This window comes from Lemur catta, chromosome 3, assembly GCF_020740605.2.
Source record: "Lemur catta isolate mLemCat1 chromosome 3, mLemCat1.pri, whole genome shotgun sequence".
NCBI classification, from domain to species: domain Eukaryota; kingdom Metazoa; phylum Chordata; class Mammalia; order Primates; family Lemuridae; genus Lemur; species Lemur catta.
In genome coordinates, this window is record NC_059130.1 from 102,150,767 (window position 1) to 102,167,701 (window position 16,935).

The 16,935-nt window shown below is 48.3% G+C and overlaps 1 protein-coding gene across 1 annotated transcript in view; it reads right to left on the reverse strand.

Annotated features, from left to right (window-relative positions):
- The window catches only part of C3H1orf94 (chromosome 3 C1orf94 homolog), a 37,927-nt gene extending 27,612 nt beyond the window's left edge, over positions 1–10,315 (reverse strand). Inside the window, exon 1 of the mRNA XM_045548312.1 lies at positions 9,987–10,315. Within this exon, the coding sequence (XP_045404268.1) occupies positions 9,987–10,315 (329 nt within the window). The remainder of the gene's footprint in view (positions 1–9,986) is intronic.
- Positions 10,316–16,935: the final 6,620 nt, after the last annotated feature.

Below are 16,935 nucleotides of genomic sequence, written 5' to 3' on the forward strand. Positions count from 1 at the left end.
AGGGCAGGGACTTGCAGGAGGCACGGCCATGGGGTGGGGGGCCACCAAAGGCTCCAGACAAGCAGAGGCCACCCCTCATGGAGGCAGAGGGTCTGGCATCCAGCCTGGCATCATTCCAGGCCAGGCTGGTGGGTACTTCTGCGTCTTCCTGTCTGCATAGGGATCAGGGCCCCATGTTCTATTTCTCTGGTGCATGTGTCCCAGCACCCAGCATGGCCCCTGCCCAATGCGGAGGGAAGGAAGGAGGCCACCTCCTGTCAAGCTGCCTGTGTCTTCCTCCATTCTTCTCTTTCCTCCAGATCCTGGATGCACTGAACTTCCCAGGTCCCCTCTCTCCATACACACATCACAGCCTAGCACACACCACAGCCATGCACACACAGGCACCCATGCACACATACCACATATATACACACCCAGACATGCACACAACACCCATACATACATGCACGCACCTGAGTCTTGTATACACATCCATGTACACATACACACACTCCCATGCATATGGACACCACAGCCATACACACACCACAGCCATACACACACACACACACACACACAATATATATCCATGTACATACACACACACCCATGCATACACATGCACACATAGACACTACACCCATGCACACACACAAACCATCATAGCCTTCTTGCTTGGAAATAGAGCAAGAATGAAAGAAACCAGGGAAGGAAGGTGGATTCCACCTCTCTCTCTGCCCAAAGGGGCCTGAGCCTACTTCTTTCAGTTGCCGTCCCAGGGCCTGTGCACCTGTGTCCCCAAAGTACCTGAAAACCCTCTGAGCTCTGTCTCCTGGGACTTCCCTGGTGGGAGGCTGGGGGGTAAACACTGGATCTGGGGAAAGCTTCACCTCCCCACCCCCAGCCCTCCTCCACTCTCCAGGCCTTGGTGAGGATTAAGTGAGATGATGAATGTGAAAGCACTCGGTAAATTGTAACGAGCACTATGCAAATGTTAGCAGCCCTGACTGAGAGACAGCGTGAGGGAGAGCCAAGCCTGGCTGCAGGCTTCGGAGTCCCGCTGGCCCCATTCACAGCCGGAGCAGGCTCACTAAAGGTGTGAAATCTGGGAAGCCGCCCAGATCTCGGTCTCTTCATCTGCAAAGTGGGATGGCAATACCCACCCAGAGTTAAAGGAGGCAACACTGAAATCTCACAGCTCCCTGAATGCCAAGACTAGTCTTTATGTTCATCTAATTTCTTAGCAAAGGTCTTCACATGTAGTTGATTCATCTTTTTTTCAATGTCCCTGGCATACACTTAGAACTTCATAAATGTCAGTCTCCTTCCTTCCTTCCACACTTTTCTTCGAAACACCTCCTTCCCAAAGCTGTGTCCCTCAGTTCCCTTGTAAGCTTGAGATTCCATCATCTTTGACCTCTAAAGTGTCAGAAAACCTTCTGTACATATGCATAAGAATCACCTGTGGTGCTTGTTTCAAATGCAGATTCCTGGGCACCCTTGGAGAAATGACAATTCAGCTGGTCTAGACTAGGGCCCAGGTATCTGCATTTTAAGCAGGTGTTCTTTCTCCACCTTGTTACACCCCGCTCCCCAATTCCACATCCCACCTCCCCATGTGGTGCCAGGGTGCATGTGTGAATTTCCCTCTAGAAGCTTTGCAACAATTTCCTGCCTGTCAGTCAGGGCAGGCAGGACAGGCTTAGAGGGGATGTTGGCATGTAGAAGTGAGACGCCGCCTCCTCCCTGCCATGATTCTCCCTCCAGGGAGAGGCGTGAGGTGGCCCAAGGACTGGAAGGGTTGGGGGAGATGAGGGATTCAGTGAGCTGGGGAATGAGACAGGAAATACTGGGGAATAAATACAGCAATAAAGGAGCCTCGGCTGGGAGCTACACAGTGATTCGTATTGTTCAAATTATCTTTAAAACTTTTCATTTGAATCTGTTTAATAAGGGAAGGCTTACCCTAAGGAAGAGGTATTTTTTTAATGTGACTTGGGAGCTGAATTGGAAATAATGTTGCAACAAAGATATTAAAAAGGGGATTAAACCAAACCACTGGTGGCCCATCTCTGCAGGCTCCCACAACCTGCAACAGAGCTCCTGAAACCACAAAATTAAATTACAGAGGGGGACCCTGGAAGTGGGACGTTAATCATGACTCGTCTTTCCTCAACACTCACGGCTCCAGGTGCTAAGCAGACACGGAAGGGCTGTTCTGAAGGACTCCTGGTGTCCGGGTAGAACTCCTGTCCCTTGCTCTGGTCACCTCTGAGCTGATAACCCTGGGCGAGTTGTCTAACCTCTCTGAGCCTCTCCTTACCCATCTATAAAATGGGAGTAGTATTGACCATTTACTGGGAAGGGTTGCTAAAGACAATGAAATAAGACAGAAAATTAAAATACAGAGCCTTGGACATACAAGCTGCTCAAGAAAATATCAGTTCCCTTCTCTGCAGCCTGAGACAGGAGGAGAAACACCTGCAATGTCTTGGCTTATTGATATTCTGTCCCTATGTCCCTAAATGCCTTCTCTGATGACCGTGACCCTTTGCTTGGATCTTGGCCACCTCTGGGCCTCCCCCTCCTTGGGGTGGCATTTTTACAGCTCATCCATCATCCACTTCCTCATCTACTCACTCATCTATGCTGCAGAGCCACCGAGTGCCAGGAACTTGGCTGGGCACTGGGGAGACAAAGATGAGTAAGACACAGCCCTCACCCTTAAGGAGCTCATGGTCAGGTCGGGGAGGAGAAACTGTTGCCAAAAGGCAGCCTACAGTGTGTGTCAGATGACCACCCCCTCATCAGAAATCCCACCCCGAACAGCGAGGCATCTGACTGGGGCATTGTGTCCTTCCCTCCGGCTGGCGGTGGACAAGACAGCTTGTTTTGAACCGACTCTTCCATTCCGTCACTCGCCAGTAAAGACCCACACCATGCAGTCCTCAGAGCTAGAGAAGCGTTCGTCTTTCATGAAGATCTCTGCTGTCTTTTCTTATTAGACAGTGTGAGTTATGAAAACTGATGGGTATGTTCTCCCCTTTTGTCCCGGCTGCCAGAATCTCAGACCAAAGGCTGTCCTCAACTGAGTAGTCTCCCTCAGCCTAAGTTTCCTGGTATATAAGTCTCCCATTTCCATATCGTTCTTGTCCTGTCATTTTAACCTTGATGATAACAATAATGGTGGTGGTGGTGACGACGACGAAGATGAACATGGAGTCCCTATCTTGTTCTTGGCGCCTGCTGTGTGAGCTTCATGCACAGGGTTTCATCAGCCTCCATGGTAGTCCTTTAAGGTATCACTCTGACTTTTCAGTTTTTCAGATGAGGAAAATAGGGCAGAGAAACTTTGAGAAACTTGGTTACAGGTAGAAAGTATGCTGAGATTCTGTTAAAAAGAGGAACATAGAAGGAGAAAGAGAAAAAAACGTTGAATGGGGCAAGTAATGCAAAAGTCAGAAGACACTTATTCCAGGTCATTAAGGATGGGTAGGATCTTGATGGACAGAAATACGGGAGAAAGGTGTTGTCAGCGGTGGAATGACCTGAGCAAAGGCAAGCAGACGTGCACCTGTTTGCTGGTTGCTCCTCTGGGCTTCCAGAGTTGGGGGGAGAGTGGTGAGATGGGCATCTGGAGACACAGGCAGGGCCACCACAGACAGCCCTGGAGACCCGGGCAAGGGGCCAGAGGACAATAGGGAGCCCTGGAAGATGTCTGAGCAGTGCTGTTGACGTGCTTTGGGAGGATGAAGCTGATGAAGGGTGGAGGGCATCCTGGAGGGAAAGGAACCAAATGCAGCAAGATGAGGCACTGGGAGGTGGCAGAAGAGAGATGAGTGGGGTGGCATGGAGCCAATGGCCATCAGAAAGGTGGACTGCCAGGATGTGTGAGGGGACTGGAGGAGGGGAGGGCGGGGCATTTGTCCGCCAGCACTATTTCATGCACTAGTGCACTTGACAAACAGGGGCTGGTGGCTGGGGAGGAGCACATCAATGTCAGTGGATTGGGGTGCTGAGACCCAGCACTAGGGAAGATCAAGGGAGGGAGACACTTGCTTAAGTGTTGGGTCTCAGAGCAAAGGATTCCAACCTGCAGCCCAAGGGGTCTCTGAAATCATTCCTCAAATACTTATAGATGTGAGGATGTGTTTTGGGCAAAAGGGTGCACAGCAGCTTTCCTCAGATTCTCAAAGTGGTGTCTGAGCCCTCAAAGAGGAGAAAACACTAGCCCAGAACATGAGACTCCAGAGGTCTTCAGAGCCGGCTTCTAGTCTAGGACATCAGCCCGAGTTTCCACCTGTGAGTCTTGTCCTTCCACTCCCATCACCAGGTTTCAAGCTTCGTAAATAACTATAATAAAAGAGGTTATGTATTCTAAGCAACTTTTCTGGAATAGTGGGATTCACCTAATTGTTTAAATAACAGTAGCACAAAGAATTGGTTTGCTCGGGAGCAATTCAAACGAGGCAGCCCTTTGGGTTCCCAAGTCTCGCTGGCTCCACCAGCACGGAGGACTGGCTGATGGGACCCTACAGTGAATTGCTGCCCCAGCCAGAATGAGACGGCCCCCTTCCTTCTTGCCACTCATGTTCCCAGGAGACTGCCAATCAAGAAATCATTTCTGGGTTTCTTTAAATGCTTAAACAGATATCTTTTCTTTCTGCAAATTTATTTTCCTACTTGGGTCTGGCTTGGAATGATGCCTACTGAAACCTTTTGACTCGGCAGACCAAGTTCCATCTGACGGGTAGATGGGGATGTCTTGGGTGCTGACAAAGGGCTTGGAAGCAGCCAGAGAAGCTGACCATACCCAGCAAGCTGCAGGCCACCTTTCCACTCTCACCCACCCTCACACACACTGCTGCATCTCATCCCCAGGGAACCTCTCATCTTTCCCTGTACCCGCTGGTCTATTTCCGTAGGCTGTTCTTTCTCTCTTCTCAAGACCTAGCTCGGGGGACTCAACTGTGGAAGCTTTCACAGTTACTATTGATTGTGACATCTTCTGTTCCCAGACAGTTGTGTCCACGTCTTTCATCACACTCACAATGCAGGGATCTCATCTGTTGTCCCTTCACTTCAGCTCACTTCCTTCAGCCTTCTCCAGGAACCCTTCCCTAAGCAGCAAGCCTGGGTCCCACGTGCTCCCATCATCAGAACACTCATCATAAAGTGCTGTGCTCTGCCTTTTGCAGACACTGAAGGCCCAAGAAGGAGGTCAGAGGCTGTCCCCACTTTTTCCACCATTGTATTTATCTCAGGCATTGTCTGGCGTGCAGCAGCAGGTGCACATGAAGTATCTGTTGAATGTTGTTGTGAGATGTATCTGCATCCATACCACCCACTAGATCAGGAGCTCTTTGAGGAAAGGGCTTCTGTCTTTCTTATCTCTGTATCCCTGGGACTCAGCACAGGGCCTGGCACTGCGTTTGTTGAGTGAATCTATAAATAAGGAAGTTAACAAATGCCATTCCTTAGTTAGGGCAGTGGAGTCACCAGCAAATCCAACGCCCTCATTCTGAGGCTGTGAAGTTTTAGAGATGAGGGGAATGAATGAATAGGTAATCCTTGAATAAGTGGCTTGCCACAATTTTCTAAGCCCTAATTTAAGACTCATTAAAAGATATCTAAACAAGATTCTGTTCAGTTTAATCAGCACTAGATAGAACTATTGATTTCTCCCCTGAAGCCCATTTCTGCTCATTTCTGCCCTTTTGTCCCCCACCTCTGTAAATGGTACCACTGTCCAACCAGGGGCTCAAGCCCAAAACCTCAAGTCAGCTTCACTGTCGCTATGTACCCAAATCACCAACAGGTCTGTTGGCTCCTCGTAAAATACACACTGAGTCCCCCACTTTTTCCATCCCTACCACAGTCACCCTGGCCCAGCCACCACCACCATCAGGCCTCACCTGGACTCTTGCAGCACCTTCTCAGAGCCCTACCGACCTCCCCTCTCACATGTCCACAAACCACCTCCCCACAGAAGCTGGATAGATTTTAAACAATAGGTAATCTGATCACATTACACCCCCTTCCTACAAACCTCCAAAGGCATCCCATAACACATGGGATAAAATCTGAACTCCCTGCAGTGATCTCCAGCCCTTCTCAGTTCATGCCTGCCTGCCTCTGGTATACCTTATACCACGACCCCATCCTTCCCCACTCTCTAGTTCTGCTGTTCCTCTCAAAGCTCACTTCCAGCTCAGTGTCTTTGCACTTGCTCTTCCTTCTGCCCAGATGTCCTTCAACAAGTCATCACCCGACTGGCTCCTTCTTGGAAGCCAGGTGTCAGCTCAGAGGATCACCTCTCCTCAGAGGGGCGCTCCCTGGCATCCCACCTAAAAGAGCTCTCCTACCACTTCACTCTGCTTTACTTCTGTCATCACTACCTGAAATCACCTGGTTTATTTTTATGTGTTTTGTATCAGTCTCCTCCAACTAGAATGCCAGTTCTTTTCACGTTCTGAAGTTATCACAGTTTTTATAATCACTCACTTCTTTTCTGTTTCTCTCCCCTACTAGACTGTAAGCTCTAGGAAGACAGGGCCTTATCTGGTTCTATCTCCCTAGTTCATAGCACAGTGCCAGGCACATAGTAGATGCTTAATAAATATTTGTTCAATGAATGAATGAATGAATGAATGAATTCCAAATGTGTCCATAGAGGGAAGTCAGCCTGGGGAGAAAAGCGAACGTGGTATCGGTCGCCATTAACAGGAAGGCAGAATATAGACAAGGAGGATCCAGTCTGAATGGATCGGATCATATCTGGATTACTGTACTTGGTTCTGGGAGTCACACTGCCACAAGGACCAGCAGTGTGGACAGGAAACTGACAAAGTTGGCACATGAGGAGAAACTTGGAAAACCAGAAGTATTTACCTTATAGAGACCAAAAAAAAAAATCCTAGAAGGCATATTGTCACTGTCTTTTTACTATCTAAAGGGCTATTCAGAGAAAGAAGGAATAGATTTGGTTTGGAGCCCTAAGGGCAGAACCCAGATCAATAGTTATTAGTTTGCTAGAAACAGATTTTAGTTACAGGAAGAAGATGGCCTTTTGAGAGAGTACATAGTAAGGGAAGGGGCTGCCCTAGGAAGTGGTAAGCTCCCCATCTTATAAAGTGTCCAAGTGGTACATGTGTACCACTTGGCAAGGACTTTAAGGAAGGGATTCAAGCAGCAGAAGATGGCTTCCAAATTTTCTTTCCAATTTGAGATGTCTGGGTTTCTATGGTATATAAGGACAAAGCCAAGAAAAAATTTCTGGCTCACAAGAGTTCTAGAACTTACCTACCTATCTACCCCTATAGAAGAAAACGTCACCAAATTAAGCAGTGGAAAGAGTAGCTGAGAGGTGTCTTGCGGGCCTGAAGGCATCCCAGGGACACCGTGGACAGCCCCCTGGATTTGAAATCTGTGTGATCCTTTAGAACATGGGACGCCCAAATATTAATAATTTGACTATCCAAAGATGGCTCAGATTCTAAGGGAAGACAACCAACATTATTGCATAATGGCTAACATGGTCCTGGGTTTTATTTCTGAAACTCTACCACTTCCTAAGGGTAGGACCTTGGGCAAAAAAATTAACCCCTCCAAATCTCAGTTGCCTCATCTGCACAGAGGATGTCATTTAAAAACGAGAGGTAAGGAACAACTGAAACCATGATGGCACAATTTGATAATTATTGAGACTCAGTGATAGGCACATAGACATTCACTATACAATTTTATGTGTTTGAAAATTTGCATTTAACAGTAAAAAAAAAGGTGGGGGGTTTAAAATAGTACCTACCTCATGTAATAATTGTAGTACTTAAAGAAATGATCGTCACCACCACCATTAGAAGGAATTTTTACAAATCCTTATGATTACCAGAAATGTTTAAATATCCCATTTAATCATCCCAACAACCCTATGAAATGCATAGTATTCATCGCCATGTGGCAGATGAGGAAACCAAAGCTCAGATAAAGTAAACAGTAACAAATTCTTCAGCTGGCACAAGGCTGAAACGCAATCTGAAACCAGAATTATCTGACTCCACCAGCACAGCTTCCTTTCTTTCAAGAATAGCGCACTGTGTTCTGCTTGGTTGACATCTACACAATTATGGTATCGTTTATTCATCTAAGTCAGTGGTTTCCTGGCTCGCTCTTTTCTCAGTAGCAGAGGCCTTTTTTCAAACACAGCCTTACTTAGAACTTCGGTAAGTAAAACTGATAACAGCTGAACAGTTCTGGCTAAAGTGGGGATTGGGGCTCCAACCAGCCCACTTGACACCAGGACAGCCCCCGAAACACCCTGGGGTCTGTGGAACATAGTGTGAAAACCCCAGACTGAAGCCGACAATAGCAATGACAAAAACCCCTAACCCTAAGAAGTACATGTTAAGAGCAGCCTCATTTGTATAATGTATCTTTCATTTCCCTGTCTCCCATCACATCAGACGCTCATTATCAACTCTGAGGTGGACAAGGCAGGGCATATCATCCTCAATTTGCAGATGAGGAAATCAAGGCCAAATGGAGTTAAGCAACTGGCCAAAGGTGCGCCAGTTCAATTTTTGGCCAAGTGCAGACTGGAAGTAGAGTCTGCCTCCATTAACTCAGTGCGACCTGGCAGAGAGGGTGCCATCTACTGGAAATTGCTACTGACCCTTGGTCCACAAAGTGGACATCAGCTTCTTGGCCACTGAAGCTTAGCACAGCCCCATGGGCTCTCCTGCCAAGGCCCTGTCCCAGAGCAGATGGCAATGGGCAGAGGAGAAGGGCTCAGTGCCACCAAAGGCCTGACAGCAGGATTTTGGCTGTAGACAAGCCATTCCCGTCTGAGCCATGTCGTACTGAGCACAGGGCAGGGGAGGCAGGAACAGCCAAAGTGCCTTCCACCTTGATCTGCAGCAAGTAAATGAGCCCGCAAAGGGACATCAGGTAGTGCAGACCTGGGTATCAGCTACACGTTGCTTTTCTTCTCAGCTCTTTCTTAGACATCCCTGAAACCAGAGGCAGCGGATAAATGCCTGAATGACTCCCCTGCTCCAGAGCATCTCTGAACTGAGCAGGAGCATGTGTTGGAGCAGGCAGCACTTAATTATTACTTAGTCTTTAATTAGCACTTATTATTAACACCTAATCCATCTGTAAAATGGGGACACTAATACCTGCCTCATAGGGACTCTGGGAGGATTACTTAAGTTTGCAGCCCACTTTGAAGACGCAAAGCATTGAATAAGTGTTCAACAATGGCATTAATAACCACAGGAGATCGACTTCCTTTGCCTAATGAGGTCCCTTCTTCCTCTCCACTCCTTCCTCTCCTTGGGAATACCCATCCCCACCAATATCAGCCCAACTTTGCCCTGGTGGAAAAACACTTAGCTCTGTGTTTCCCTGTCACAGGATTTCCCATCCAGGAAACGGGCTATTTACAGCCATCTTCCCGCACTTTAATTTTCTATTATGTCCTCTGAATATGTCAATGCCTTCCCAGTAAATATTTTGATATGTTCTCTTGCAGCAGCTTCTGTGGAGGCTGAATGGGACAGCTGCTCCCTGTATTAGGGAATTCCAGATGTGGTTTAAAACCATCAGACTCATCTGTGAGAATGCCCAGCCTTTAGGTGGGAGAAGGGAAGGATCTTCTCACTGCCTCTGGGGAAAGCCACAGGCCATCTACCCCTCAGCTTGGCTAGCATGGTTTTTCAGGGACCTCAGATCCACATGCCTTTAGGTTGGGAAATGTCCACTTAGTGTGGTGAAGAGGCAGCCTGGAATATAGCTCTGGTCTGGCCCTTTACCCAGGTAACTTCAGAACCTCTGTCAGCTCTTCCATGAGGATTGGACAAAGGACCATGCGAGGAGGGGGCAAGGAGGAAAAGTATATAGTCTTCAGGGTTTAACCAGACTGAATACTGCACCAAAACATACCCAAGGTCAGCCTTCATCTCCTCCATGCTCCCTTGCTGCTGACCAAGTAGGGGGATACTCACTCTTCTTGGAAGCTGAATCCGTGGTCTCTTAGAGTCCCAGCCATGGAGACAGAGAGCTGCTCCGTGGAGGTCCTGGGCTGCAAGGCCTCGGGCAGGCCTTGAACTCTCTTCCAGATTTCATGGCAAGTCTTGTCTAAGCTGTCTTGGGGTGTGTCCTGGTGGATCCAGATGTATCTGGGGAATGGGCCCAGGGCGGAGGGGCGCTTTGCCACCAGGGCCGAGGATGAAGAGAGCCCATTCCCACTGGCCATCATCCTCCTCTCTTTCCGGAAGCCCCTTTGTCCACCCAGGGCTCGAAGACAGGGGGACCATCCGCCACCACCCCTCATTCACCAGAGAGGGAGGTGAGGATGGGTCCCGGCAGAAGTGCGTCAGTCCTGCTTGGCTGCTGCTCCAGCAAGGCGATTGTGTTCAGAGGCCTTCGATTTGTGTTGGAGTGGCAGGTGAAGGACAGCTTTCTTTTGGGGAGGGGGAGCTTATTTTGATTTGGTTTTTTTTGCTCTTTCCTGACTTTTGCCCCCCTCCCCCTCTCCCTTAGAAGAGAATATTTAAAAGTCAACAAAAACCAGTAGCTTAGTAACCGTGGAATCCCCTGGAGCTCAGGAACCAGGCGCCTGGGCGGGCAGAATGACATCTGGGAACAGCTGGAAGGGGAGGGCTGGCTCTCCCCACGGTCCCTGGCACTCCCCCCTTGCGACACCCCCGTGACACCTTGCTGCGCCTGGGCTCAGCCCATCCTGGCCCGCTGAGCCCCGCGATGACTGGGTGAGGGCCGGGCACCGTGCTAGGCGCCGCGGGGGCGGGAGCCCGCCAGACTCGGGCCTTCCGGGAGCCCCGCGCAGGCTGAGGGCCAACGGCCCCCGGACCCCGCCGCCCAGTGCCGCTTTGCTCTCCCGGGCTACCCCGCCAGGGCCCCTGTCCGCAGCTGCTCTGCGGCCCCGGAAAGCGAGAGGGGCGACAGAGCTGCCGCGCCCGCAGGTCGCCGGCCCGGCCCCCAGCAGACACCTGCCACCGCCGGCCGGGAAGCCGGGACCGGCTCGGGAAACCGCCCGACACGACCAGAGGGCGCGGTCTCGGCAGGGCAGGCCGGAGGGGCGGCTCTGGCCAATTTGCGTGCCAGTGGCTTCCACCCCCTCGCCGTCGAGCGCTGGAATTCTCTCTGTGGGTTTCAAACGCAACGGCCCGGGGCGCGGGGCACCCGGGTCCGCGCCCAGGGCCAGCGGGGCGGGGCCGCAGGCGCCCGGGGGGCTGTCGGGGTCTAGAAGTCAAGGCCAAAGCGCTGCACGCCCCACCGCACGCTCCACACACACCCCGGGGCCGCCTGGGGGCCTCCGCCCTTGTCCGCCTGACTGTCGCCCTAACTGCCGTTCCACGGGGAGCTCAGCCTGTGCCAAGCGCCGGACTCATATTCAGTCCTATCCAAGCTCATGAAATTAGTGCCGCTTTTTATGATAGCTCTCCAGGTGCGGAAACCCCAGTCTCAAGTCATAAAGAGTCATGTTCAAGGCCTATCCGGAAGTGGGGAGCTGGGACTAAGGCCCAACACGCCAGGCCGGGCCTGATTCGGCGCCCTTAGCGGCTGAGGCGGCTGGGTGGGCCGGAGGGGCGGGGAGAAGGGCCACAGGCTCCCACCCTCACCCAAGGGCTTCATGCAACTCCCACCGACTTAGCACCTCTGCCCAAGTGGGGCTCTCTGGCCCCAAGACTCAGTGGTTGTTCCTCCAGTGGTTCCCTGGAAAGGAAGAGCAAAAGGGTGGAGAAGGAAGAATGGACGCAGATAGACGAAGCTGGCAGCCTGCAGATGCGGAGCTGGGTGGAATCCTGATACTCGCTTACCAGCTGTGTGACTCTCGCAACTTTCTTAACTCCTCCCCTCCTTATTCCGTTTTCCCTGATACTGTTAATAACAGAGGCAGGCCCTCCTCTGTGCCAGGTGAGTCGCTGGGCACGGAAGAAGCACCAGGGTGGACTAAACTGGTGGGGTCTCTGCTTTCCTGTATTTCAGTGGAGGGAGATCGATCGCAACTAGCCAAGCAAGTAAAGCAGCAATAATTGCAGATGAAATAGGGCTCTGGTGGAAAATACCTAACAAAGTGAGGCAATGGGGATGGGAGAGGAGGCAGCATTTGATGATGGCCCAGGCAGGCCTCTTTGAGGAGGTAAATTTGAGCAGGAGGAGAGGGAATCCTTTTCTATAAATTATTATGAGGCTCACGTTTCTGGCACACAGTAGGCCAGAATAAATAAATATGTGTTGGATGAATTAATGGTATACTGTATGTAAAGTGCCTGGCATACAGTAGGTGCCCAATACACGATCTCGCTCTTTACAGAGGAGCTGAGTTCCTGGAAATGTTGACTCTAAATTTTGAAATCTGAGCTTCATTCCTCTTTGATTTTCATTATAAAATTGAAGATGTGTTCCTTTGGGGAAAATTCCGAGGACCTAGACTGAATAAAATTATAGTTAAGAATGTAGAAAACCTTTTAAAATAGTGTATTTAAAGGAAAAGTGATCATTTCTGATGAAATATTAATAGTTCTGAAAATGTCACTCAGTGTTTGTGCTGCTTGGCATTTGGTTGGCTAACACCTAAGCTTAGAGCAGAACGCCAACGACCCTGCACTGCCCAGGCCACAGGATGCTGCAAAGTTGGCAGGTCACTCACCCCTGCTCTCTCTCCCCCTCAGCAGGAGACCAGGCAAAGGGGCTAAAGTAGAAAGGATTGCAAAAAAATAAAATACAGCATGGATAGGGAACAAAGATAGAGCATGTTTTTAGAGCACACAGATGAGGTTTCTAGAAGATTCTGCAAAAATCTTAAGTGATGTATTTAGGAACAGTATAAAGCTATAACCAATATGGTAGCTGCTAGCTACATATGGTTATTTTAATTTTAATTTAATTTTAATGTAAATTAAACTCAAAATTCAGCTTCTCAGTTGCACTAGCCATATTTCAAGTGCTCTATAGCCACACATGGCTAGTGACTACCCTACTGGACAGCACAAAGAATATTTTCCATTATTGTGAAACACTTAGACTATAGAACCAGACTACCTGGGCTCAAATTCTGAGTACATGTTTTCTGGCAATGTAGACTTAGACTAGTTACTCTGTGCCTTGGTGTATTAGTTTGCTAGGACTGCCATAACAAAGCTCTACAGGCTGTGTAGCTACAACAGAAATTTATTTCTTCACAATTCTGGAGGCTAGAAGGCCAAGATCAAGGTGTTGGCAAGGGTGGTTTCATTCTGAGGTCTTGCTCCTTAACTTATAGATGGCTATCTTCTCCCTATGTCCTCCAATGATCTATGTGTATCCCTGTTCTAATCTCCTCTTCTTAAAAGTACATCAGTCATGTTAGATTAGGACTGACCATAATGGCCTCATTTTATCTTAACCACCTCTTTAAAGGCCATATCTCCAAATACAGTCACATTCTGAGGTACTAGGGGTTAGGACTGTGATGTAAGAATTTTGGGGGGACACAGTTCAGCCCATTCCACTTAGTTTCCTCATCTGTATAATGGGACAGTAATGCAGAACACTTGCTTTGCAGAATCGTTGCAGCTGTTCTATTACTAAATAATTGTTTCACACTTGGGAAGGCCTTAGAACACCAACTAGCACACGAGGAGCACGTGAAAGTGCTGTACATTGGTCTGCTCGTTGATGGAGTTTCTGAGTAATAGCTTTTGTGCTTTGCGTAGGGAGGGAGAACTTCAGCTGTACGGGGGAAACTGTTCTGTGATAGAGGAGTGGACTCAAATCATCACTTACACCTTTCCAGATGCTGCCTATTTTTGAGCACCTATCATGGGCCAAGACTGTAAGACACAGGGATTAGAGATGAACAAGACCTCTACCCTAGACAGAGTCACAACCTGGTGAAGGGGTTGGGGGAGGCAAAGCATTGCATAAGTGCTGATACAGTGCAGTGTGACATGAATGACATTCCCAGCCCTAATCCACATGTGGTTATGTTCCTCCAGCACATGTGTCTATGTGCCCAGCGCTGTTCCAGGTGCTGAAGATAGAATAGTGAAGAAGTAGGCTTGGTCCCTGCCTGGTTTTTGTTTGTTTGTTTGTTTGTTTGTTCTTTAGAGCTTGAAATGAAGCATTCAATAGATATGCACGGATACCATTTCATCTATGAGTTATTTTTAGCTTAGAAAAATTCTTAAAATCCCCCCTTATAACTCATATTCCCCTGGGCAGTTGTTTAACCTCTATGTCTCAGTTTGCCCATCTAGGAAATAGAGATAATAAAATACTGACCTCATAGAGCTGTTTTGTGACAATTGAGATTATACATGTAGTGCTTAGAATAGTAGGTCTAGCTAATGTATGTACCCAAGGAAAGGTGGCTGCCATTTAGAATTCTGGGATTCTTGCTTTCCTATTGAGAACCAGGGAAGTCTCAGGAGGAGGAAACTCTCCTATCTATCCTCCAGCCAAAGCCTCTACTCACCAGGCTTCCGCCTCTGATGCAGACAAGGCTGGGTTGGAAAACTCAGAAAGGCGGCACAGCCTAGCCTCTTTGACCATCTTCCTAGGCCCTCAGCCTGCTTACTCTTGTAGGCCCTGCTCCTCATCTAACATATTTGAAACACACCCACCTCTCACAATAAATATAACTTTTGTCTATAAAAGAAAATTGAAAGGATTTTTGCCATTTTACTTTTGAAAATTTTTGGCCATGAGTAATTTATTTAATTTATGATCGGCTGTGATTTCTCACCAATCTTGGTGCCTACTCAAGAAATCTTGTGCAGTGAGAAAACTCCAACCTACAAGTTGTTATCAAATGCAATGAAATTTTTATGACAACCAAATTCAACAGTTAATGAAGTTGACATAATGTTACACTTTGCATTTAATTAAATATTTACTGATTTCAATGTTGCAGTTTTCTTCTTTGTACTGTGGAGCTAGTCAGAAAATTTTTAGGCCTCAAACTTTTCTTAAGCCCCTAAAAGCCACAGAGCCCCCCATTACCATGTCAATAATGCCCAAAGAGTCAAACCGCTCAGAGGCAGGGCCCATGCATAACGATGTTCCAGGCGAATTTCTTGATGGAGGAACCATCAGAACTGGAGGGAAGAGGAGGTTGCAGCCATGTTTTGTAGGAATAGGCCTGGATGTTGTCTCAGCAACAGAACAGGGCTGCAGAGCAGCCAGCCATTTCCAGGATTTTGAAAAGGAACCTAGAGTGTTCTGGAAGCAAAGCTGCGACTCCTTGGCTTCTCTCTCCTGGCAACACCGTCAGCGATCCCTGCCATTTCCCAGGAGGTTTTATCCCTTAGTATTGCTTCATTCCTTGCCCACATGTGAGGAAGTAGTCAAGAGCTTGGGCAGGGGCAGGTGGCATGCTTGAATCTGAATTCCTGCTCTGCCACTTCCTAAAGGGTGGTTTTGCACATGCTTAACTTCTGGCATTTCTTCTTCTGGCAAAAACAATAGACAAATTTGGGGTAGAGGGAAGGTTCAAATAGGGAAATGCATGTAAAGTTCTCAGCACAGTGCCTGGATCATGGTATGTTCTCAGTAAAAGAAACATTATAATTATTATTATTTAGCTGTTATTACTGACTGCCTTGTAGTGTAAAAATGGCAGTCTATGAGATCTCCATTTAAAGTTAGGGGAAAGGAAAGTCAAAGTTGGCAGAGGAAAAGAATATGGCTTGGCAGTGGTGTTCCAGTAAGGTAGCAACAAAGTCAGGAGCCTTCTTCCTCCTGCTGGGGTCCTTCTGCTAGCCCCAAGTCATGAAAGATGCCCAGGGATTCCTACATAGGTTCCTTATGGGATCCCTCTTAACTGGAAGTTTGGTGCTCAGCCCTTCCTTCCATAACTTCCACGCCGCGATATTGGTCACTAAAATGCATTTGTTTGAAACCTCTGCTAGCTTACTGCTGAGATGATTTGAGGCAGCTTTCAGATTAAAAAATACAAAATACAGCATTGAAGAATAAAGCAAGAACTGACTCCATCTAAAGAAAGCAGAAAAAGTTGCTGCTTTCAGGCACCTGAATTGGTCAGACCACATGGAGGTAATAAGGTAATAAAACTGGGTATCCCTATTTGTCAGCTAAAGCAAAAATGGAAACACGTCGGGTGGCAGAGTTTTTATTTTCTGACAGCAGAAAATACACATCTTCATCTGCAGAGACAAAATGTTTCCTGGAAATAACCCCAAGCATGAATTTATCATGAGTCCTTGTATAAAGGACACTGAATGACATAGTGGGCAATATATTCAATTCTGTTTTCATAAAAGACAGAAATGTTGTTAAGTTGGTCAGTTTCTCACATCAGGGTTCTCTAAAGACAGACAGCATAACATTAAATCATAACTCAGTAAAGGCATTTCTTTAAGGAACTCAGATAATGAAGTCTAGGAGAGAAACCGTTGGGTCCATTCCACAAATATTACTGAGCACCTACTCATCCATCCATCCATCCATCCACCCCAGAAAAGATTCCCTGAATGTCCACCACGTACCAGGCACTCTGAATGGCACTGGCCAATATTGCTTGTGAGAGCTGACACCTGGACTGAGTTCTGAAGGGCAAATAGGGGAAGGCCAGACACAGAAGGAGAAGAATGTTCCAGGCAGAGAGAGTAGCAGGGGGACCTGGAGGAGGTAGCGAGAAAGGGTGGCTCATGGCAGGAGGGAGCATGGGGGTTCAGGAGCAGGGGAACCTGAGGCCAGAGGGGCAGCAGGGGCAGATGATGGAGGCTGCTGTGGGGAGGGTCTAGCAAGGATCTTGGATTTCATCCTGTAGACCACGGGAAAAGTCCAGGGAACACAGATAGCTGTGAAATCAGGTTAGTGTTTTTAAAAGGTGGCACAGAGGAAGAGACATCAAATCCAGCAAGAGCAGAGGTGGGCACTGCTACTCAGCCGATGAGGACCCTGGTTAGGTTCCAGGAGGCAGTAAGA